The sequence below is a fragment of the Mizuhopecten yessoensis genome, unplaced genomic scaffold (assembly GCF_002113885.1).
Source record: "Mizuhopecten yessoensis strain PY_sf001 unplaced genomic scaffold, ASM211388v2 scaffold716199, whole genome shotgun sequence".
Classification (NCBI taxonomy): domain Eukaryota; kingdom Metazoa; phylum Mollusca; class Bivalvia; order Pectinida; family Pectinidae; genus Mizuhopecten; species Mizuhopecten yessoensis.
The window spans coordinates 65921-92015 of NW_018479997.1; the positions used below are offsets into that span (position 1 = coordinate 65921).

At 35.4% G+C, this 26095-nt stretch overlaps 2 protein-coding genes across 8 annotated transcripts; one reads left to right on the forward strand and one right to left on the reverse strand.

The window, feature by feature from the left end:
* Positions 1–1411: 1411 nt before the first annotated feature.
* Positions 1412–12391, reverse strand: LOC110442055. Of its 3 annotated transcripts, none has more exons than XM_021485478.1 (7): positions 12288–12391; positions 9932–10025; positions 8990–9525; positions 7449–7592; positions 5384–5545; positions 4163–4278; positions 1412–1892 (listed from the first exon to the last, which is right to left on the reverse strand). In XM_021485478.1, the coding sequence occupies exons 2-7, from the start codon at positions 10002–10004 to the stop codon at positions 1835–1837; spliced, it is 1089 nt and encodes a 362-aa protein (XP_021341153.1). In that variant the 5' UTR covers positions 10005–10025; positions 12288–12391; the 3' UTR covers positions 1412–1834. The 3 variants fall into 3 exon arrangements, with proteins under 3 accessions (XP_021341153.1, XP_021341154.1, XP_021341152.1); XM_021485479.1 differs by having other exon boundaries at positions 9953–10025; positions 12288–12390; XM_021485477.1 differs by lacking the exon at positions 12288–12391 and adding an exon at positions 11753–11861.
* A 2331-nt stretch (positions 12392–14722) lies between these two features.
* On the forward strand, positions 14723–24948 carry LOC110442056. Of its 5 annotated transcripts, XR_002461979.1 has the most exons (5): positions 14728–14807; positions 22532–22594; positions 23004–23188; positions 23706–23941; positions 24718–24948. XR_002461979.1 is itself a non-coding variant. In XM_021485481.1 (4 exons), exons 1-4 carry the CDS (start codon positions 14771–14773, stop codon positions 23847–23849), a joined length of 429 nt encoding a protein of 142 aa, XP_021341156.1. In that variant the 5' UTR covers positions 14728–14770; the 3' UTR covers positions 23850–24357. The 5 variants fall into 5 exon arrangements, 1 of the variants encoding a protein (XP_021341156.1); XM_021485481.1 differs by lacking the exon at positions 24718–24948 and having other exon boundaries at positions 23706–24357; XR_002461981.1 differs by lacking the exons at positions 22532–22594; positions 23004–23188; positions 23706–23941; positions 24718–24948 and adding exons at positions 16088–16241; positions 16612–16730 and having other exon boundaries at positions 14732–14807.
* The last annotated feature ends 1147 nt before the right edge of the window (positions 24949–26095 follow it).

Consider the following 26095-nt stretch of genomic DNA (forward strand, 5'->3'; position numbering starts at 1 on the left):
TGTTATATCATTACTAAATACAAAACTTTGTGCTAAACAAGCATTGCGAGCAGGGTGGTTGAGTTTAACTTCTAGGCGTTAGTATTTTTCATAATTCGAGGACCATACTGGATATTGGAAACTCTTTTTAATCTTCATTTCGTTCCTTCCCATATTTTAAAATCTCCCTCTGGTTTTGGCTTTTCGTCTGTATGTACACTCTTTTCAAGGGGAACCAGCACTACAGGTACCCAGGCACGCTGCTTTCGAGATATAGTGTTTGCTTGGTTAGTGTTCCGCTACAATAGATAGATATATCAATGTTGACTGACATTGTATATATAACATAAAATATAACAAAGGAAATTTAGAGGTAATTAACCAATGAACTTAATTATCAGATTTACTGTTCAAACACCAATGGAACTTAACATTGATTCATGTTTGATTGACATGAGTAAGAATCGTTGGAATTTAAGCGTTCTTCTAATGTGCGATTGCTTAGATATGTAAGTATGATGAACAATGTTCAGTTTGAGGTTGGTGACTCAATATTGACATTTGCATGATATTTCCTCTCATTACCCTTAGGCACTCAATTGATGAAATACTCTAATAGGCATTGGTTCATATACAAGGCAATGTAATGCATTTAATTGCATATTCGAATACAGTCACACATATTTTGTGATGTAATTATTTAAATTACAACTACTTTCCCAAAGTGATTAATTACAATAACACATTATTTTTTAGGTACGAATTGTATAACATGTCTGCGACAAAAGTTTATATCATACCATCTGACAACATTTCAGAGGAACGTTGATCTATCGGTAGCTTCTTCGGCAAAATGTTTTTCTACCTCACAATTGATACCTTATTGATATCGTTCACATGAATGGGTCGCGAGCAGGATGCTGAAGCCATCAGTTTTAATTTCGTTTAAGATGGTGACATTTTACTTTCGTCTGTTGAAATGTGTATGTGTTGAGACATATTTTGAACATTATTCCTTAAAAGTTTGACTTTCAAATCCCTACACGCTGCTTTAAACCTCGGGTCTAACAAGTTTGCTAGAAATTTCAAGTCGCTTGTACTGTAGTATAGCGAAATAACCTTGGTCCGTATTCATGAAAACTTTCTAAAGATCAAGAGTGGAATTTGTGCTCAAGCCTATTTTTTTGTTCTGGTTATAAATTGATAAAAAAACCTATTTTGTCAATGATTTGGGAAAAATAAAAGAGACATAAACCGAATACTATTTCTAATCTTTACATTTGACCTTTTCATTTTTTCACATGGTTAAGGTCAGTTACAAGTAAGCTTGTTTGAGCATACTATCCATGCTTGAGCATGGGAACGGTATCATGAATACGTACCATAACCATACTTGAAAAGGGAAAATTAAATGATAACAATGGCATGACAGTACTGTTCACCATTTTACCTCCGAGAAAAGGAGATTAAACTCCAAAACAGCTACATAGAATGCAAGAGTGTCCAAAATGAAAAGGGAAAATTACTCAGAGAAAAATAAAATAATGGCATTGGCGTAACACATATTAATATTCATCGTTTATGTCACTGGTCTCTATTCAGTTCATCATCTAGGAGCAATTGTGGTAAATAAAATGTTATATCATTACTAAATACAAAACTTTGTGCTAAACAAGCATTGCGAGCAGGGTGGTTGAGTTTAACTTCTAGGCGTTAGTATTTTTCATAATTCGAGGACCATACTGGATATTGGAAACTCTTTTTAATCTTCATTTCGTTCCTTCCCATATTTTAAAATCTCCCTCTGGTTTTGGCTTTTCGTCTGTATGTACACTCTTTTCAAGGGGAACCAGCACTACAGGTACCCAGGCACGCTGCTTTCGAGATATAGTGTTTGCTTGGTTAGTGTTCCGCTACAATAGATAAATATATCAATGTTGACTGACATTGTATATATAACATAAAATATAACAAAGGAAATTTAGAGGTAATTAACCAATGAACTTAATTATCAGATTTACTGTTCAAACACCAATGGAACTTAACATTGATTCATGTTTGATTGACATGAGTAAGAATCGTTGGAATTTAAGCGTTCTTCTAATGTGCGATTGCTTAGATATTTAAGTATGATGAACAATGTTCAGTTTGAGGTTGGTGACTCAATATTGACATTTGCATGATATTTCCTCTCATTACCCTTAGGCACTCAATTGATGAAATACTCTAATAGGCATTGGTTCATATACAAGGCAATGTAATGCATTTAATTGCATATTCGAATACAGTCACACATATTTTGTGATGTAATTATTTAAATTACAACTACTTTCCCAAAGTGATTAATTACAATAACACATTATTTTTTAGGTACGAATTGTATAACATGTCTGCGACAAAAGTTTATATCATACCATCTGACAACATTTCAGAGGAACGTTGATCTATCGGTAGCTTCTTCGGCAAAATGTTTTTCTACCTCACAATTGATACCTTATTGATATCGTTCACATGAATGGGTCGCGAGCAGGATGCTGAAGCCATCAGTTTTAATTTCGTTTAAGATGGTGACATTTTACTTTCGTCTGTTGAAATGTGTATGTGTTGAGACATATTTTGAACATTATTCCTTAAAAGTTTGACTTTCAAATCCCTACACGCTGCTTTAAACCTCGGGTCTAACAAGTTTGCTAGAAATTTCAAGTCGCTTGTACTGTAGTATAGCGAAATAACCTTGGTCCGTATTCATGAAAACTTTCTAAAGATCAAGAGTGGAATTTGTGCTCAAGCCTATTTTTTTGTTCTGGTTATAAATTGATAAAAAAACCTATTTTGTCAATGATTTGGGAAAAATAAAAGAGACATAAACCGAATACTATTTCTAATCTTTACATTTGACCTTTTCATTTTTTCACATGGTTAAGGTCAGTTACAAGTAAGCTTGTTTGAGCATACTATCCATGCTTGAGCATGGGAACGGTATCATGAATACGTACCATAACTATTGAACTGAACTAATAGCAATCAATACATGCACACACAAGCTGCCTTTGACATTTACAAGTATTTTTGTAATCATAAGTAAATGGTCTAATTATCACTGCTTCATTATGGTGTATATCTCTTCTGACTGTACAGGATAATATTGCCAAAGCAGTGTATCAATACAAGCTATAACTACATGCAGTAATTCGAGTCCTCCATAGAGCTGTATGACAAGATATTCATTTAACAAAATAAATTGTATCGTATCAACATATACATTGTATTGCCAACTGTGAGATATCAGTAGTCTAAATATTTAATTATGTTGATATCCGTCCAATATATGTACACTGTATATATTATACAGTGCATACTGCATGTAACTGAGGCAATGTTTTAATATTCATATGTATAACATGCGTGTTTGCAATATGATTCAATTAGCATTGCAATTACACTTTAAATTTATCACCATTTCATGCATAAATAGGCAGGAAAAATACATTTTATCTCTTCATAAAGAAAAACAAAAATGAAGGTAACAGCTGATCTGTGGATAAATGGACACAACAAAGAAGCTATGGGTATATGAGCTCTTAGGAATCTCTTATCGTTGCTATTAGTTACAATGTACATGTATTCATTGTGTGCGTTGAGTGTTTAGTCTTTATATCACTAAACACTCAATTCTTTTGAAAATACATGACGGCCATTGAAAAAGTTTCTTAACAATGAAAATTGTTTAACATGATTATTTTAAAAGCATACAAAATCCTACGTTACCACAAAATACAGTAACTAGCTATATGTAGTCATTATCGATGGCGATACTCCAGGGCTACTATCACTTTCGCTCTCTGACCCCTGGAATATGTCATAGCAAAATTTACCGTGACATGACCATGCTATTCTTTTGATGCAAGCAAAAGGATCAAACGAGTCTTTTCGTCTCACCCACAAGGTGAGATACACTGAGCCTTTTGCTTGCTATGACATATTCCAGGAGTACAGAGAACGAACGTGAGCGTAACCCCTGGAGTATCGAGGATGTATAAAGTGCGCTTAGTGATGAAATATTGCGGTTGTGGTTTTCTTCATTAATAATCGAATTTTCTTTATCTTTTTGAATTCATTGTGATGATTGGAGATTTGATACGTAATCACACGTGTGTCTTACATTCTCTCTCATAGGACCTACCCTTTTCCTATCTCTTTTCCAATCCGATCCTGCTTCGTTCGTTTCTTTTTCGCACTTCTTTGAGGGGAATCAACATCATCATTGGAGTTTCCGGGATCGTCTTTTTCTTTTTTCTGCTGCAATAGATAGCAGTATGTAAGTTAAGTTAAACGTGGAGGCTATCCGGTAAAACAAAACATTATAATTTCTTATTTTAACATCAATTCAACTAATAATCATTGATGAACATGTATGAGAATGAATAGGAATATAAACCATAACCCCGTCTCAGAGTGGAATCTGTTTTAAAGCATGTATTCTCGTTATCATTTCGATGATATATTGTAAAGTTGAAGATTGATGACTTCATTCTGATTGTCCCGGAATTTGGGAGATTTGACTGAATGAATAACATCTGGTATAAAGCATAACGTCTGTGTATATCGACCAAATTGAGACTGTAAATGGAAAATCAACCATGCGTGTTGTTACTGTTGGTACATGTGGCTAATCAAAGTACTGATATCCTAAAGGCATGCTAGTGGGATGTTGACGTTCCTCCATGTTTTTGAAGTAAAACAAAGTTGTTGGCAATTTTGAAAAAACAAAACTAATATTTGATAAATCCTTCAATTGGGAGACAATTCTTTAAAACAAAACGATAGAACTCATAATAAGCAGTATATTTACAAATCTGTTTTACATTTACAGATGCATTCAGTTATCTTATGTAACATTATAATGAACGTAGATATATAGCTCATTCAAAAAACAGTGTTTGTTTTTAAGAATATTTATAATTATATATTGTGTAAAATAAAAAATAAATAAAATAGAAGAAATTAATTATTAATATTTATATATATAACATTCATTTCTGTATTTACAATATACTTGATATCCACTTAATCGCCTAACAGCAATAGTTTATTGCAATCTTTACCTCATTAAAAACTAGTTTGTTATGAAACATGCAAATGCTTGTGTCATAGGAATACATGATAGTACTTTGAAGCAGACTATCTTTTAACATAAATACAAGCATACGTTCCCAAAGAAAATGTAGGTTTGAGTTGATTAATGAATCATTGCAAAACACTAGTATTGCTGTCCTTCTCATTAAAAAGTATATCATTTTAATTATTTAGCATTTTTCAAAATGTTTTCCTTTCCTTTCTTTCTTTATCATATTATCCAGAACTCGTTGCCCTTTATGAACAACGGACACTCTTTAGAATCTACCTTTTTTCTCTTCTTTTCTTTTTTTATCCTTTGCAATCTTTTCTGTTTCTTTCGTTCCAGTTTCATACTCCATTGAGGTGTATCAGCACTACTCATACGCTCTAATGGTGAGCAGGGCTTTTTGGGTTTTAACGTGTTGTATGAATCTTCACCAGATTCCCGCTGAAATAAAGGTGGAGAGTATTCGGTAAAAAACCTGATAATAACATTAATCGCATTATATATACTACTCACGTTTTGCTAAGGATTACCTATATTTTGAAGATGAAAAAAAGAAATGTTAAAATGATATTATATTTTCCTTTCGTATTGTTTTGGGCGAATATGTTAGCCTTGCAAATCGTCCCTCGTGGGTGTGTTCAGTCAACCCTAAAAGCACGTGCACGCTTTTTCACGTGTACATCCCTTTCAAAAGCTAAGCTAGGCTAAGTAAGGCGTTGTTCTAATTCTTAAGGAAATCAATTTGATTGGGTGTTTGTGTTTTAATATGGCACAAAGACGATCCAGACAACTGTTAAATGACGGTGAAATGAATAGGGGCATCGGAATGCTTCAAGATAGTATATCGCAACGTCAGGTTGCAGCAGACCTTGGTGTGTCTAAAAGTGTGGTGGCAAGAATGTGGAATCGTTTCCAAGCTCATACAGGCACGGCGTCACAGGTTCCAAACTGCCACAGCTTTAAGAAATGACCTCCTAAATGCTTCTGGTTCCCGGGTAGCCACTCAGACAGTTAGGAACCGTCTTCATGATGCTGGTTTAAGGTCACGTAGACCAGCAATACGATTTCCCTTAACTGCCCGCAATGTTAGGGACCGATTAGATTTGGCCCAAGCTCAAAGCTCTTGGACTCTTCAGGAATGGGAACCGATTCTTTTTACTGAGGAGTCCAGATTCTGTCTCGACTTCACCGACAGGCGCGTTAGAGAATGGAGACAACCTGGGGAGAGATTCCAGGCAGGTAACGTTGTGGAACGTGACCGATATGGCGGAGGTTCAGTTATGGTGTGGGGAGGCATAGGCCTTCTTGGGAAAACTGACCTTTATGTCTTCCATAATGGTACTGTTACGGCCCGGATTTACTGCGATGAAATCCTTGATGCCTATGTCAGACCCTACGCTGGCGCTAACGGCCCAGACTTCATCCTTATGGACGATAATGCTAGGCTACATAGAGCAAGGGCGACTGAGCAGTATCTACAGCAATTTTTCAAAAAATAATCTCAGTATATTTGAAAGAATACGTGAAGTTTGGAGACAAGGCTATTCTAAAGTTTGCGGCCTTCATAGTATTATGAGGTGGCTGACTCAACTCTTACACTCGCATGGTATTTCATATTTGTAGCAGAATCCATTTTCGTTGTTAAACGTCACATTTAAGGTGATTTCAGAATCGGAAATAATGTGGAAATGATCGCCAGAACTAGCAGGGTGTGTATCTTATCAAATGACGAGCTTTGTTACTGGTACTAGCTTTTAAAATTATGTTTTAAAGACAACGCTAGTTGGCATTCTTCTAGGTCCATTACATAAAGATGATGTACTTGGGATTGGAATCATCACTGAAGATAAAATTCTCTGTAAAATGAAATAAGTCATAATAAACAATATATTTCCAATTAAAATATGCATTGAACTTCCGTTTTGCATTATTTCTGTATAATGTTAATAGGTCTTAAGTCTTTACCACGTTGAAAACAACAAAAAACATAAATTATTGGAAGAAGCAGCTACTAATAATAATTGACATTACCTAAAATGATGTATATTGATTTGCTGTTGTAACATATCAGCATATAACGGTACAATTTCCCCTTTCTATTATACATCGAACGCAGCAATGATGGTAGATTCATTTTTCCTCTTATCGTTGTCTGTATATAGTATATATAAAACGTACTTGATATCAATTCATCATCAAACAACGGTAAAACGCTTTAAAACTATTTTCTTGAAATTTAAGAAGATTTGATTGTGAAAGTTTTAACATATAGTTTTCTGTTTCCTGCTGTTGCTATGCGTGACCCTAACTGGATATTTGTTAATCGACACTGCTTAGGATCTACCTTTTTTCTCTTTATTTCTTCCCTTGTTTTTCCTATCTCCTCCTTGCTCTTTCGCTTCCTTTTCACAATTCTGCGCGTGGAATCAACACCAACCATGTCCTCTGGAAGCCAGTTGCCCGCCATGGGGTTTCTGGGGGTGTCTGGCTGCAATAAATAGAAGTATCAGTGTTGATTGTCATTGTAATTTAAGATGAGCCACTACCTCTTTCCCATGGTAATATTTGGAGAACAAAAATTTCTTAGAAGTCTTAAAAGATGTTGTGCAATAAACATTTAGATCTAAGAAGGTTTTCATCTTTATATAAGATATATTTTAGTAATATTTGAAAGGTGTTTCCAAAAATAAATTGTGTACTGCGTCTTGCTTATTTTTCCGTAGGCATAGTATTGTGAAATACAAAAAGTACACTCTGCAATGTGCTAACATTTTAATATCGACAACACACATTTGCTAACATGAGTGTACCAAATTCGGACCATAGAAATCGGAATTGACGCATCTCCATGGGTAATGTGTATATAAGAACTTATTTCATACAGAATAGACACGAAATAAGGAAATGGCAGTGGATTTTATATTGATTCACTGAACATTAGAAAACGCATTGTCGAAACACATGCAGTGTAATATACTTTTTTTTTTACAATAAATGTGTTTAAAATAGTTGATCTGGATCAATCATACCAATAAGGAGATAACTATCATCAAAGGAAAAACGCATTGATATTTTCGAACTGGGATACTTTAAAATATATTTCAAACTCGAAGATATTGGAACAGGTTATATAAAAATTTCAAAAAAACAAAAACTTTTTTATATATATATATCTATCTATCTGATGCATGGGTAGTTTTACCAGAGAATATTTGTATTCTCACTTACAGTGACGTTATGAAATCACTCGCTCTGTTTGAAAGAAAAGTCTGAGATAGATGTGCAATATGTATTAACACTTGTAGATGACGATAATAATTTCTATGCTTTGTTAATTTGAAACCAAAAAGTAAGAACATTCATATTTTCATATGTTTTACTGTAGTTGAACATGTGAATAAAAATAGACAACACTAAAACTCGATAGCACTGCAAGATTAAAATCAATAAATGCATTAAAAAACATTAACAGCTGATGCAACAAAACTTGAAAACCATTAAAGAAAAAAAATCCAAATATCTAAGGACAGCTTTATACAGTCGAGTCGTAAAGAATTTTGCCATTTACCGCGTATTTGATAGTTTTTAATTTAATAGAAAGTGTAAGAAATTATGTAAGGAGGATGTTGAAACTATTATACATTTATTCTAGGAATGTTATGTTACTTTTATTGCGACAATGGAGTATCATATTAAATATAAGATCATCAAACTATTCTAATTACGTTTAACATTAAGTAAGAAATAATTTTCAAACACAGACATCAGTTAATTAACTGATACTACAATCAAAATAATTTATATATTACTATTCTATAGAAATAAATATAACTATTAATGATTAAAAGTGTTAAAAAATATGCCAACAAAATCGAAAGTCCTTACTTTTAATTCCATAAGCTTGAGGATAGCGGCTTTTGTTACTCCCTTCCTTTTAATTACTTTTCGTAACACTCCCACGTGATCCTGAGCAGTGTATTTCTCGTATGAGAAATCTTCTCCCAGGATCCTCGCTACCAATGCTTCTCTTGTCAGAGATGTTCCGGGTGGGTAAATCATTTTAAACAACTCAAGTGTATCCACTGTTCCCTTCACAGCTTCTTCGTATTGTCGCCCTAATATTGGAAAGTCTGCAAACGCTCGGTTTAAGGCTTTAATATGGTAAGATATTTTATGATCGACAAGCACCGGATTATTGATTCCTTGCAGCCATTTTACAAACTCTTTCAAAGCATCCTTCAAAGTACAAGCATTCACTACTTCTCCTTTTAACAACAGCTGTGTACCGTCAGGTGACCGTTGAAAGTGGTTTTTAGCTGTTGCTTGGGGCTCAACTGGCTTTGTTGGTAAAATGTACTTATGGAACGGTTGATAACCCTTCGCATCAACCTCGGCTGCCAGCTCGCAAATCGATGGCTCATCTGCAGGGAAAATGTAAATCATCCTCAAGCAAGCGATAGATAAATCAAATTAGAAGATAAAATGTGTCGAATAGATTTTATATTTGAATTTGTTGAAATAATATTTCATGTGTGATTAGTTCATTATGGTATTTCCGATAGAGAGATGGTGTTTTGTGTGTAGATTCATCAAAACATAATCAACATTTTGGACCGAGTGTTTCTTAACGAAAATGTCAATGCCGGCAGTTTTGAAATATATAAGAAAAATTATGCGTTACATAAAAAAAAAATATCAGATTTTCATAACGCCTATGTCAACACGATTTGTAGTTGTTTGTGCTTAAATAAAATAAAATGGGTGTCAATCTATAATGTACCATGTTAGAGATTTTTGTGATGCGCATTCCGTTATTAATATACCTACACAAGGACAAGCTTGACTTACAATATCCAGTTGTCTGTGTATTGAAGTACACTAAAGTAAGCCCCTTCTCCATGGTTTACGCAGTAACCGTCCCCTGTAACAAATATAAAAAGTAAAAACCTAGCGTCAGAGAACCTGTTTATTTAGGATCAGGATCATAATCAAACTGTTACTGAGTATATATACATAAACACTACTGTACAATATATGTATATTTAATGAAGTTTGTTTCTTTTATAATCATATTGCTACTTATTGTATCAATGATACGGTATACTTATAGTATGAGAAGCCTCTAACGAAGGTACATCCTTCCCTTCATATTCATACTTGATGTATTACGGCCATTTTAGCCAATGCAATTTGCTGTTAAATCTTTATCATCTGCTTGATAAAAATATATAGGTCTATTCGAGTGATATTGTTCCCAACCTTCAACACGACACAGGTCACGAAGTCGATAAAAAGGACAACAACAGAAGAAAAACAGATACAAAAAACAAATATTAAGACGTCATGAAACCAGAGAAATATTAAATAGTTTTTGGGCAAAGTCTACAGTCTACATTGTACTTGTTCCAATCAAAATCATTTTGGCGTACAGAAATATATAAACATACAGGAAAATATGATTGAGGTGGAAGTTTACATATGATATATGCATCAGCAGCCAATTCATTTTAAATATTTCGTTAAATGTTCTTAAAATTAAAAATACGTGAGATAAGCGACTTTTTTATATTTCAAATTTGATGCTGTTTTGGTAACTGACCTGTCCTTAGCGATAACAAAGGGAAGTTATAAATTGAAGGGATGAATATCAATCGTTATTGCATTTTATATATCGTAAGCAATAAACCGTATAGATGTAGCGGACCTACGGTTAACACTGTAACATGTGTCGCAGAAAAAATAAACAACGTCGATGATTGCTAAACCTAAACATGTATCTTTAAACCTGTAACAAAGAAATTGAGAAAAGTGAGATAGTAACACTTCTGATTTTAGAGTATCTAACACAAAAACACTTAGAAACGCAGTAAAAACGGCGTGAACCTTACTTCATACAATCACCACAAAGTGTGAAATTCTAACCTAAAAGGTCAAGGTTTAAATTTTCATTGTATTTTTGGATCAGATATTTATTTCCTTTATATTCATGAATACAAATTATTTAGCGTATTTATAGTGTGCCGTTGAATGCTCCCGTGTGACGGCCACATACTTCGATGCAGACTGTTATCAAGGTTACGAACCATCTTTGTAGTCCAGGTTATTTAGGATGGACAACAAGCTGAATGAGACTTGAGGATTACGTATGGCACCAGTAAACAGTATGATACAGTCTCCAATGGTCATTAATACAGAAATAGAAAACTGCCTCCGACAATCTTTACAGGTCACGTGACAAGCCACCGAACACTATCATCGGTTTGCATAATGACCTCTCCAACGAGGTTACAAGACAAACACTACATGTAATGAATTATTCTTATTTAGTTTTCTGGATTTTTATAATGAAAGAGTGACTAAAGCGTGTTCTCATTATTTAGTTTACTAGCAAAATGAGTAAAGCATTCACTAATTTTTAAAACACTAGAAGGTGTTTTGCAAGCTAACAAGAAACTCACCTAAACGTTGTAAAGCCAAAATGCTAGACAAATACATTAAAGTACACAAGATTTTCTTCATGTGACGCCTGTGATAGTTTATGAAAGTACAGAAAACAATTGACAATTAGGGTGTACATTTATAACTAGAGATGACTTTAGATCAGCCTGATGACCTGACAAGAACATAATGTCCTAACATTATACTCACGATCTCTTGTCTTCTTGATTATCTTGAAAGCATTCATATGTTAATGTCAAAACATGTGATACATAGCTGATATCTAATGGAAATTCCATCCGTGTTGAATTCCATGAACTATTTCATCCATACGGGAAGCGAAAGTGAAAGTGAAACAACAAATCATATAAAACATTATTTTTTCTCAAGGACTGAATGGGTGTTGATTATTCCATGTAACACCAGTAAACAGCATGATAAAGTCTCCAATGGTCTTTAATACAGGACTAGCAAACTACTCAGACAATCTTCACAGGTCTCGTGACAACCCACCGAGAAGTTATATTTTGCAAGCTAGCAGGAAACTCATCCAAACGTTGGAAAACCAAAATGCTAGACAATATTTATTAACAAACACAAGATTCTCTACATGTGACGCCTGTGATACATATGTAGTTTACGAAAGTACAGAAAACTATTGACAAGGTATACATTTCTAACTAGAGATGACTTTAGATCAGCCAAGTGATCGGGCAAGGACATATTGTCCTAAACTTTTACTCACGATCTCTTGTCTTCTTGTTTATATTGAAAGCATTCAAATGATAATGTCACAACATGTGATACATAGCTGATATTTAATAAAATCCCGTCCGTGATGAATTCCATGAACTATTTCATCCATACGGAGAAGCGAAAGTGAAAGTGAAATTGAAACAACACATCATATAAAACATTATTTTTTCTCAAGGATTGTACTTTTATTTTCAAATAATCTGTCGCTAAAAGAAACAAATTTTCCGCTAGTTTAATTTTTTTATTGAGGTTTCTTAGCGAAGAAAAATTTGGCAAATTGGAAATGTTGGTGGTTTTTATGGAATCTTGACCATATCATGGTGCCCACGACCATTCTCAATCAACTTCTTTCATATTTAACACGAAATAGGCTACATAAACTTGTAAGAAATTCGCATTATGCGTATGTTGTAGGAACAAAGGGACAAAACACACCATCTGAAAATTATATAGATAACTGATTACATCATAAGTAATGCATACACTTCTGATGAACAATAAATAATGAGTTTGTCTTGAACACAAACAGGAATTGGAAACTTATTTTTTCGAGGAAAACATCAGAGAGACAATACAATAAATCGGCTATTACAGACCATGCTAACACACAGTCACACCATTGACTGGAACAACTCAAAAGTGCTTGAAAGGAGGACAACTAGAAAGTCAGGATAATCAAAGAATCCGACTGGGTTAGGAGAGAAGGCGATTCGATGAACAGATACGAAGGGGCCATCAGCTGAGTTATCTGTATGACCCCATTTTAGCATCCAATAAGGGGTGGAACGGATAAACATGTTGCCCGTCCCCCTGACTGCCTGCAGTATTTGAGCGCAATTGGGCGAAATGCCTTAATGATTGTTGAAAGCCGAATACTTGATTTAGCCCACTGTGGTTTTGTTAGTGGTTTAGTGGTTTAGAGTCGAGACACCAGTCATTTGACTCTTTGCTTGACACAGGAAACAGACGTTTTCGAAAGCTCACAAAATAGGTGTTCAATTTCTGTTTGTGTTCAAAACAAATCTTATCATCATACCAAACTGATGAATCTAATTCCGAAAACCTGATGAACAATGTTTCTGATATCTCGTATGGATGAAAACTCCTGATAAAACCTTTCGACATAGAGGTGATCATATTATTATGAAAACGATAGAAAGCTTATAGCATTCCGTGACACTAGCAACTTTCGAACTATATCAAACATTCTGTCATTACAACAACTTACCTTTTATTTGTATTTTTAATACACCTCTTCCGATGTTCAAGAATCATGTGACTAAACATAACCTTGGCGCACCTTATCTGTGCATTTGTTGAAAATATAACTCACTTATCGATTGAGTCTTGTTTACTATAAGGCGTAAAAGCAGGAGTTCAGCAAAACAATAGTACAGCAGGGGGGTTATCCTAACAAAATTACAGATATGTGTCACAGGCGAATGATGTTTTGAAAATGTATTATGATAGTGATCAGTGTATATAATTACTGTTATTTTGATACTAAATATGTCATATTGGTATACATGAAGTAAGCGTAGTGATTCTTTTAATTAGAAAAACATGCAAAAATTTCACTAAATTTAAAATATAACCAACATTGTCAACTAGCCTATATATAGTTACAATGGAAGGCTATATTTTTTTAACTTCTTTAAAAACTTTCCATATATATATTCTGTCTACAGAATATTTTTTATGTAATATCTAAACCGGTAAAGTACTTTTGTCAAATATAATAACTACTACCTGTCTGTTGTGCATCCAGGTATTTTATTTTCAATCAGACCCTTTTTTACGGAAAAAATGACCTTTGTTGAAAAACTCTTGTCAAGACATCACCTCCAAAACTATGGCGCCAATTTCAACGGAAGTTAACAGATATGGTTAACACATCTATATATGTATTTGATAATTCACTGCCCCCTGACATTGTGCATACAAGTATATACGTAGTACGTTTTCATTCCGACTCATTAAAAGGAGTTATGACCCTTTGTTAAAAGAAAAACCTTGTCTGCCTCATAAACTATTGGGCTGATTTTAATGAAAGTTTACAAATATGGTAATAACCCCTTAATGTCGTGCATCAGAGCAGTATTTTTTTTCATTTTGAATATGATAGAAGTTGATTTGAGAATGGTCGTGGGCACCGTGATATATATTGTCAAGATACCATAAAAAACACCAACATTTCCAATTTGTCGTAGGCATTTTTCTCGCTTAGAAACCTCAATAAAAAAAATAAAAGGGTGGAAAATTCTTTTTTTAGCGACAGATTATTTGAAAATCTTTATAATATTGTCTAGCCTTAAAAATTAAAGTACAATTCCTTGAGAAAAAATTACGTTTTATATGATTAATTTCACTTTCACTTTCGCTTCCCGTATGGATGAAATAGTTCATGGAAATCAACACGGATGGGATTTCCATTAGATATCAGCTATGTATCACATGTTGTGACATTAACATATGAATGCTTTCATGATAATCAAGAAGACAAGAGATCGTGAGTATAATTTTAGGACATTATGTTCTTGTCAGGTCATCAGGCTGATCTAAAGTCATCTCTAGTTATAAATGTACACCCTAATTGTCAATTGTTTTCTGTACTTTCATAAACTATCACAGGCGTCACATGAAGTGAATCTTGTGTACTTTAATGCATTTGTCTAGCATTTTGGCTTTACAACGTTTGGGTGAGTTTCTTGTTAGCTTACAAGTGTTTTAAAAATTAATTTTAGCAAACTACAAACTGCATAGACTTTTGCTAGTGACCAGTGAATGCTCTACTCATTTTACTAGTAACCTGAATAAAGAGAACACGATTTAATCACTCTTTCATTATAAAAATCCAGAAAACTAAATAAGAATAATTCATTACATGTAGTGTTTGTCTTGTAACCTGGAGAAGCCATTTTGCAAACCGATAACAGTGTTTGGTGGCTTGTCACGTGACCTTTAAAGATTGTCGGAGGCAGTTTTCTATTTCTGTATTAATGACCATTGGAGACTATCATACTGTTTACTGGTGCCATACGTAAATCTTCAAGTCTCATTCAGTTTGTTTCCAAACTGAAATGTCCATCCTAAAGAACCTTGACTACAAAGATGGTTCGTAACCTTGACAACAGTCTACATCGAAGTATGTGGCCGTCACACGGGATCATTTAACGACACACTATAAATACGCTAAATAATTTGTGTCCATGAATATAAAGGAAATAAAATGTTATATCTGATCTAAAAATATAATGAACATTTAAAACTTGACGTTCTATGTAACAATTTTATATTTTGTGGTGATTGTATGAAGATTCACGCCTTTTTTACTGCGTTTCTAAGTGTTTTTGCTTGTAACACTTCTTATTTTGAAGTATCTATCTCCTCTAAACTTTCCACTTTTCTCACTTTCTTTGTTACATGTTTAAAGATACATGTATGACCATATCCCTATTGTTGTATTATAAACAATTGCGGATTACATTATTGCGAAACGTCTATGATATTTTCTAGAATATGACGAATGTAAAGTAAAATAGATGTAATTACGATATCCTGGTTTTATTTCACTTCAACTTTCACTTTCAGATTAGATCTAAGCTTTGATTATCAGTAAGATATTACGACGAAACTTTTACAACGTAAACCTACGCTTGAATGTTACCGAGGAAAATGTTCAGAAACATGTTATATTTGACTTGAAATTTACCTCATTAAAATTATTTGCCTGCATAGTCTGCTGGTTTATTTAAAAATGACAGTTAACTGTGGAATTGTTTTCCTCAGAGAACAGTTCCCCAATGATTGGTAACAAATGATTATGCTTGGCAATAGAGTGGGCTGATGTGTCAGAAGGATGTTTTCGAGGCCCCTGCGTACCGTTAAGCTAACCAGGTTTGGAGTATTTGGGGCCACTTGTATCAATGCAGGCTTTCCCATGGTAGATTGTAATCAGTGTTTTGATTAGTCAAATTAGCATTTTGATAATTTATCACTTTTATAGAACAAATTATTTTTAATGTTTAACTGGTTAAAATGTAATAATTAGTTGAAGAAATGTGTCAAAAACAAGTCAAAGTCATGTCTACACAAATCTTTATGTCCATATACCTTTCTTCCATTTTCTAACTCTCTAAATATGAATCACTTTCAAATTTCACCCTAAGTATGTTACCATGGGTAACCTGATAATTGAGAATGATTTGATATGATTCATAGCTTTTTTATAAGACTTTCCATCAGTCTTTAACCATTGCTTTTGGAACAAACTCATGATGGATGACTAGTGTTTGTTGTCATATATATTGTAGAACACGGAAAGATACGAAAACCCAAGAAGAAAAGAAATTCACCCGATCAGAAAGGAAGCAGTCGGAACCCCAGATAAATAAATCGGCAATCTCAGACCATGCCACACAAAAAATCATGTGATTGACTTGGATAACTCCAAAGTATTTGACAAAGAGAGCAATCTGTTCAAACGGCAGATAAAGGAAGCCATCTGGATACGCCGCAGTGAGCTAGTTCTAAATCGAGATAAGGGGGCTCATAGACTCTCGCACATCTATGACCAATTATTTAACAAAGCGTATCTGAATCGAGTCATTTCGGTACATTTATAACAACTAATTGTGCATATGGTTGCAGCGTAGCCGCATCGACATCGATTTGTTGACAATCCGTACATATTCTACACCTTTGTGTACATACCCTTCACTGGTCATTTGTGTGATAAAAGTGACAGAGTACATACCGTACTAGTCATCGAAACTTCACATACAATGTATAAACACCCATTTGTTGTGTAACAATACTTTTTTCATAATCCATACTAACCAACCTAAAGTAAATGTTAAGAAATGTCATATATTTTAGTTCCTTGTTGTAATTGATCCCCATCAATAAAAATCAACAATTTATGTTTATTTTAGGCATGTCGTTGTAGTTTCGTTATATATACTTCGTTATCGGTTATACTAGTGACAATAATATAGTTTTTACCCTGAGATACTAAAACAGATATGAAAATATGTATAACAGATATGATGACTTGAGATTTACAAACCGACCTAAGAAAGGAAATAGTCATAAAGGTTATTTGCGACCTTTGCCGACACATCATTTCTCATTGAATATTTGGGAAGCTATAGTTAATATAATTGGTGTCAAATTCATCTAGACAAAACCGGTTAAATGGTTTACCAGAACTATCTAACTGACAGTCTGTAATCTTACTGATAATTCCTACATCATATATTTGGTATTCTTCGTGTTAATGTATCATACATATTTATGTTAAGCTCCAACATTAGTTTTATTTAACATTTTTTTTCAAAACAAGATACCATTATAGCACAAAAGAAAAGAAATGGTTTATTTTCAAATTTTATTTTCACTAACATTCAAATTTATATTGTTTACGAATAATGATTTTTATTTGGGGGTCAACTAATTTATTTTACTATATATTGCAAATTTGATCAAGCATTCTATTGATAATATACATGGAAAAATAGTTTTCGTTGCAAAGTTTGAAACTTGTTATAGTTTGTTACTTTTTACAACTTCATTATATATCAATTTTGTATCTGAACCTTTCTATGGACACCTATGTTAAACTGACAAAACACGACCACTGGATTAACGTCCAAAACTTTGTTACATTAACTGTGACGTTGGTTTGCTTGAGAAATGTATACAAGCGTTATAATTGTATGTACTTACAAATAAATTCTTCAGGGTCCCTGTACCACTGCCGAACAATGAAACTGCGCATTCAATATTTTTACTTTATGAGTGTAGCTTTCATAATTCATTTTGAAAACATGATGGAGATGAAATAAACAAAGACAATCCAGTTTTCTAGATGTAAAGAAAAATCAGCTCCACCAGGTGCGAACCCAGAACTTTAACTTGTTATACAGTTACTTTTACAGACCAAGCTACCTGGCCAAGGACAGTGCCATGGACCGACTATGCTTTAGTAACATCATAAACAAAATTAAGGCGAGGTCACTGTATATACGAACGAAAAACTAGTGCTGTGAAGCAGAGATCCTTAAAAATAAAAACAACCCGTGTCAAGGCACTGTCTAACACACGTCAGTTCATTCACATATACATTAGACATATTACATGTAAATCACATGTTTTGTATGTTATGGTGGGGAAAATGATTCGGGATTCGGAAATATTTGAAAAAATAAAGTCGGTAAAAATGGCATCCGTTATTGTTTTATTTCCTATTTTTGTTTCCTTTCTGCCAAACTTATTGTAACACTGTATAAATCAGGTACCCCCATTTTTTTGAAATATATATGTATAATCAAATATTGTTCCGATAGAGACACATTGTGGTACTAAGGGAGATAACTCACAAGGATTGTCGGAACAGTGGTGTTGCGGGATCACGCGACTAGTTTGTTCCCGCCAATTAAACATTCTTTAAAGAAGGTCTTGTTGTGTCTCTCTCTAGGGAAGTGCCATTTAGAGTCGATTATTGCAAAGCATTGTTGGCCTGACTTTAGATATTATAACCATTAATCATTTGTTCAATTTGGGCATTGTGATATTCCTAATAAGACTAGCATAGGCTATTACCCTCAGCTTAGACCAGAACCACTAGAGTCAGTATGAACTTCAAGAGGCAATGAATAATCAGCATACCCAAGCACAGGGGTATTTACTAGCATTTCTTTGATTTTCTCAAATGCGTTCTGCTGAGATTCACCCCCAAACCCACTTTGCGGGTACTGGTTTGATCTTGTCTTCGGGCGGTTTTTTTTCTTGGTGTTAGTACCATGGCCTTTCAACAATGAGTTGAGAGGCTCGACAATTTTTGAATAGTTCTTGATAAACCTTCTATAGTATCCTGAAAAACCAAGAAATTGTCTAAGTTCTTTAATATATTTGGGCTCGGGCCAGTCTGTTACTGCCGACGTTTTTTCGAGATCTGTTCTAATGCCATCCTTAGACACTACATGTCCAAGGTAGGTGACACTAGTTTTAAAAAGTTTACATGTTGATGCCTTTAATTTCAGACCATGTTGTTCAAGTTTGGAAAATACTGATTCTTACCTTTTAAGATGGTCATCAAAAGTTTTAGAAAATATCAGTATGTCATCTATAAACACTAAGCACTCCCTCAAATTCAAATCTCCCATGCATTTCTCCATGAGGCGCTGGAATGTTGCAGGGGCGTTAGTTAATCCAAACCCCATTCTATTACACTCATAAAACCCTAAATTTCCAACAGAAAAAGCGGTTTTTGCCTTATCCTTCTCTTCAACTTCCACCTGCCAGTAACCTGATCTAAGATCTAATTTTGAAAAGAATTTGGACCCACTTAATGTGTCAATAACATCATCAAATCTTGGCAACACATAAGCATCTTTCCTAGTATGAGAATTGAGCATTCTGTAATCAATACAGAAGCGAAGGGACCCATCTTTTTTTCTTACCAACACTATATTGGAAGAAAATGGACTATTTGATTCCCTCACCACACCAGCCTCTAGCATATCCTTCACATGCTGTCGTACCTCTTCGTACATTCCCGGTGGAACCCTACGATATGGCTGTTTAAATGGTTTCTCGTCCAATAATTCTATCTGATGCTTAGTCAAATCAGTTTTACCCAGATCTGAGGGAGAAGTGGAGAATATATGGGTCCAGCTTGCAAGTTTTCCCCTCACTTGAACTAGTTGATCCCAACTTAAATTACCTTCCTCTACTTGGACCCCTAACTCTTCTGGCACAGATTTTTGTACTGTGGTGTCCTTGGTCCGAATCGATGAATCTGAGCCCAGACTATCGATTACCTGGATTTCCTGTATTTGACATGAGCTAGATCTAGGTTTTATAAACAGGGGTTTTGCAGAAATATTGCAAATCTTTACAGGTATTCCAGCTACTCTTGAATTCTGGCCCAGTTTGACAACACGAGGGTATACTGCATACCCTAGTCCTTCATCTAAATTCTCTGTTACAACCTCACCAATGCTAGAATCCAAATCTATAACCAATCCCCTGACAACTGCAGAGTCGTAAGGTTCCATACTTTCTACTGCTAGTTTCGATTCCGGAGGTACTTCAGTACTTTCTTGGGACAACAGCTCTTTACATTGCCTAATTATATTAGTACCTACAATCAAAGGACACTTTCTATTGAACTCCGTATCTGGGACCACTAAAATGGGTACAAACAACGCGACTTTTGACAAGAATGGTATTTTTACACTACACTCTATATAACCTAAATATCCTAATGGTGACCCATCAGTTACAGATACCTCTAACCCAAGGTCGTTAAGATCCAGCAGCTGAAGCCCCCTTGGTATCCTATTTAGACCTGATTCTGAAATGGTAGTGACCATTGATCCACTATCAATCAAAGCAGAGAGTTCACACTTTTCAATCAAGATCTTACCCTCATTTGACATGCCTACCATCCTCTCTAACCAGTTTTGGCCCATCTGTTCACCAGATAAGGTCCCCACATGGCCACCAGTAGAGACCTCTACTACCAGTAGAGACCTTTGGCTTACTCTCTTTCTGACGATCTTTGTTCTGTCCATTAGCACCCTTACCTTTGCTTTGACTATAAGTTTGGTTATGTTCCCAGCGATTATTATTAACTTTTCTGTTACCCTGGTATGGCTTTTTAAGTTCCTCCCAGATCCTATCTACTTTACTATCCATCTTTTGTAATCTCTCATCAATTTTTTTCTCTAAGGCCTTCACAGCATCTTGACTCATACTCCCATCTGTGTGCCACTGTCAGTGGATTAACCACTACAGGCTGTTCCGAAACTTCTATGATAGAACCAATACGAATGTGATTAGTTATCTCACTATTGACAAAACCTGGATTATCCTTTGAAGACCTATTGTTGCTCAAAACTCTATCTAATGGCAGAGATTTGAACGGCAACTTATATCCTTGACGAATGACCTGTAACACGGCCTCGCAACCGACCAATCGGAGAAAGTGGGCGTGTTTCACAACCACCTGCTGTACTATCGGTGTTTAATACCGAATGTGCCTTTACTACGGGCTTTACCATCATTGACTCATCAGCCACATCTACATTTTTATCAAACAATACATGTGTACTTATCTTTTCATTATCCCTTCCTGCTGTCGCGGAGATACCCCTCACCGTCGGACAGTCCCTCCTCCAATGACCTGGGTTTCCACAAGAGAAACAGTCCCAGCTTTTTACATCGGTGGTATGTCCATAAACGCCCGCCCGCCTGTTGTCGTGACACGCGTGTCCCATGCGCCAACATCATAAGGATAAAAACGATCCTTTTGGAATCTCCGAGGTTTCTGCTTCTGTATCTTAGCTTTCCTATTCGCCCTGCTCCTGGCCCTGTCCATTCTTTTTTATCGTCGGAATCCAAAACGATAGGGTTTGTGACGTACTCCTCTACCGTCTTGAGTTTTTGTCTGTATGTTATTAAATCAATACATTCGGTAATCTTTTCGTTCGTGTCCTTCGCGTAGCCGGCCTGGTTTGACTGCCGAGCTTCATGCAACTTTGCCACAACCTTGTTGTTGCAATTGTGCTGCTCCTCACAGCCTTTCTTATTGAATTTATAACTGTCCACGAAAGTCTCCGAAACGCCCAATCTTTGAAGTCATCAACGAGTCTAATTGAGTTAGGAGCTCGTTTCTGGAAGCTGAAACTGCCGCTCCTACCTGCTGTGAAATCTCTGCCTTCGTAAGTTCATCCATGATCCCCGAGAAACATTTAATATGATCGTCGCGCTGGAAAGGCGGCTAGAAAATGACCCACGTACCCGATGCGCTTACACATATCGCACTGCTGCATACAGGGCCAATCCGATTGGCTAAGAGCACTCGGCAATATCCTTATCGAACCGACAAGACAAATAATTCCCGCTATTCTCCGAGCCGCAAAAATATATAAGATCCAAATGTAACATAAACTTTCGTTTTAGGACAATGTTTGGTTTGGTTTGGTTTATTATTGTTTAACGTCCTATCAACAGCTGTCATAAAAGGACCGCCTCCCATGTGTGCAAAATACATGCGTGTAGTGTATGCGTGTGTGTTTTTGGAGGCTGCGATATGTTTAGGACAAAGTAGGGATAACTCTTATACTAAATGTATGAATAACATTTTTTCATCTTTGCAATTTTTTTTCGAAATTACTAAAAATTGTATTGATGATTATGCATTTACTCTCTATTTTGTTAATTCAGTTAATCGGGACGTGCCAGCCGAGGAAGAGTTAATTGCTACACTTACGGATGAACTTTTGACTGGTTAGTGTACTAACAATTATAACTTATAACGCTTCTACATACTTGTTTTGTTTTTCACAACAGCAAGTTTTTCATATTCTTCAGTTGGTTGAACTTGTAAACAGTGTGTATATTCCTTTTCCCTTTTGTCAAATAAGATATTTCCATTACATCGCCTCCTTTATGGCTTTGTCCGACGCGAATGGACATTTCGTAATCAGAGGGCTAGGTAGAACGTTTGTAATGACCAAGACACCGGATCTCCATAAGAAGGCGATTTTGAAGAATACTGGAAGTTGGTAGCAGAAAAGATTTGCTTATAGTTGTTGATGCTAAAATTTGGGCTTTTGTTGTATATAACTCTCGACACTTAACAGGAGTAACTGGAATAAGTATTTTATTTTCTTATCAATTTGGTTGGGTTTTAAAGGTTCACAGAGAGAACAACGAAAAACGCCTAAAAGGTTGAAGCTTCCACCGGTTTCGCCACTCGCCAGCACAACCCAACCTACACATGGCCGTAGACTTTTTCTCCCGGCTGACACGAAACTCCGGATTGAGAAATTCAAGGATCGTGTCGCGGGAGAAACAGCGATCAGCCAAGCAAACATCATGGTGAGACTTTGTCTTACAGACAAGTGGGAACATTATTAAAGCATAAAGCCATGTAAAGCACCTTGGCAAATGCATAGCAAGACAGAATCAGAACAGCAAAAAAAAAGTCGGATTAATAAACTTAATTATTGACTGATTCAATTCAATTAAAAATGTATATGTGTGTGCGTGTTTTTGTCCTTTGTGTTTCATCTAATGAATCATTTACATCTAAAACACATGCTTTGATTTGATTTTCTTGGTCATTTGGGGCAAGGCTTAGGTCTAACGTAAAGTGACATATGTAATATAAACGTGTGGTTAGGTGAAAAGAGAAACAACTCTTTCAGTAAAAATATACGTAACTCGAAAGCCATTTCCGACCTGTTTAACATTATGTGACAAATAGTCTCGCATTCCCCAGACTCTCGCCTTCTTTCGAGACTGCCTCGAGCGAGAGTCTAGCAAGATTCGTATTTAGTTTTTGTGATTTCAAATCGAGGCTAACTTAGAAATCGTTACATTTTTTCATTGGCAGATAGAAACACACCCACAAAATGGCACAAAACAAGAAGCACTGGAAGCCACTCTGTTGCAAAGAAACATTGATTTCAAACTAAAAGACTTACAGCTGCTATTCAGAAGGATGTTGTTATGTATAACAAAGACGTTTATTCCGTAATACCAACTCTTGCTGATGCTTATGAAAACAGCATCGTCATAGTTGTTTTCCCACTGGTGGCTTTAACGGAAAACCAGGTTGTCTACATAGAAGTAAGTGGAAGCCGCTGTGTTTACGCAAGTAAACAGCAAACACGAGGTGGGTACATGTATACAGAACGGACACTATGACGGATTGCTTTAAAATAATCTATACGATTGTGAGTCATTGATATGTTAAAATCGGAATTATCACTATATTTGATTATGTTTACATAAGTGTAAAAAAATAGTCATGGATGAATTTCCAAATACCGACAGTACATTAAGAATTGTCATTTGCACCTCAGCATTTGGCTTAGGAGTTAATGTGCCAGACATCAATATGGGTATTCACGGTTGGGGCGTCAATGACTATTGAGGTGTTTATGCAGGAATTTGGAAGTGGTCGCGATGGAAGAAGTGCCATGTCTGTTTTGTACTATCATGGAACGGACAACATCAAAACTTCAACAGATGACAGAATATATAATATAAACTTTATTTATTTTACAACAATTATGAAACAAGTTATTTCAACTTATATTAATCACTCTTGTTGGCCCGGATGTTAGTTGCCGGAGAAAACCCACCTGGTCGGGCAGGTGAGCCCAACCATTTCACGATCGATCGGGGGAATTGAACCCCGGCCGCCTTGATGAAAGGCAAGTGCGCTATCCACTGCACCACCACGATGACAGAAAGATGTCATCTGCAACTGCTGACACATATCGAGAGTTTTGTTACAAGAAAAACTTTACTCCAGATGTCAGCATTGATAAACAAATTCATCCACACCATTTGTGTTGTGATAACTGCTTTAGAAAATGTGAATATTGTCCCTTTTTCAGGCTTCGGAAGATATTGATTTGTGTGCAGCAGCCTCAAAAGTTATAATGGTGATGCGTCCTGTTGTGTCTGAATCTTAGCGTAAGGAAATCCGTGAAAGCGCCTAGAGGAAAACAGTGTTCCATCTTTATTAAAAGCTGATATTTTAACCGGACTTTGTTTATTATCGATTGACTCAATTGTAAACAATGTTCACTATATAGGGAGCATAGATGATCTTTTGTCGGAGTACATATTTCACAAAACTATTGGAAGATCAGTGATGGATATTATTAATCAAACATTTTTTTAAACTGCACTTGCACTGACATTCTACATGAAAATGACATTAAAGGGCCAATAACTGATGATGGTATGTGATTGGGTTTTATATTGTTTAACGTCCTATTAACAGCTAAGGTCTTTTATGGACGGCACCCCCTGTGTGCAAGATGCATGCGTGTAGTGTATGCGTGTGTGTTTTGGGAGACTGCGATATGTTCGTGTTTGTCTCCTTGTGATAGCGTGGAATTGATGCCGACTTTTAAGTGCTACCTCACCAAACCAGTCGTCCCACTCCTAAATTGCTGAGCGTTGAACAGGAGTAGAAACTACCGTTTTTATAGACTTCCTCGCAGAATCCATCGTTATGTCAACAACATGTTGCAAGAAATCAGGATCGCCCCTGAAGTAGTACACATAAAGCCGCACAAACCTTGACACAACTCAATGTCTTGCAGTATGCAGAGGTCGCCGCTTGAGCAGCGCATGTTCGTAACATTGATGCATGATTTTCAAAATCCTCTTGAATTTGTGTCATGTCAAAATTCTCCATCTCACTAGTATCTCGTTTTTTTGTAGGTTTATTTCAATAGTTTGCGGCATTCCTGTTCTATTAATCTTTGAACTGCCTTTTTGGCATTCTCTTTTGTTGCACTGTCTGTAGAACTTAAGTTGATGCGGGTATGAGGAGAAGGCCAGTTGTGCTTTTGGACTTATAGTAAGATACATGTAGGTAAGGCATTTTTGGAATAATTAAATCTAAGTTGGTACAACGAGATTTAATTATTCGTCACAAAACATGGGGTAGTTCCAATATTTGAATAAAAATGTCAATAACTATTAAAAAACAAAATAATTAAACCTCAAAGTATAGTTGAGAATAAAAATAAAAATAAATTTATATAGGGTTTTTATTTTTACTCTTTAGATAGACGAGGGAATGTTGCAACGTCTTTGTTCCGACCTCAGGCGGGGGAGTTCCGTTCAATAGAACTGTTTTCCTATCCCACAGCGATCCAGCAAGTCTTGTCTTAGGAAATAAATGAAATCTCCCTTTCATTTTCATCAAATATAATTCTGCTTCCATGAACTGTTTAAGATACACATACACATAAAAGT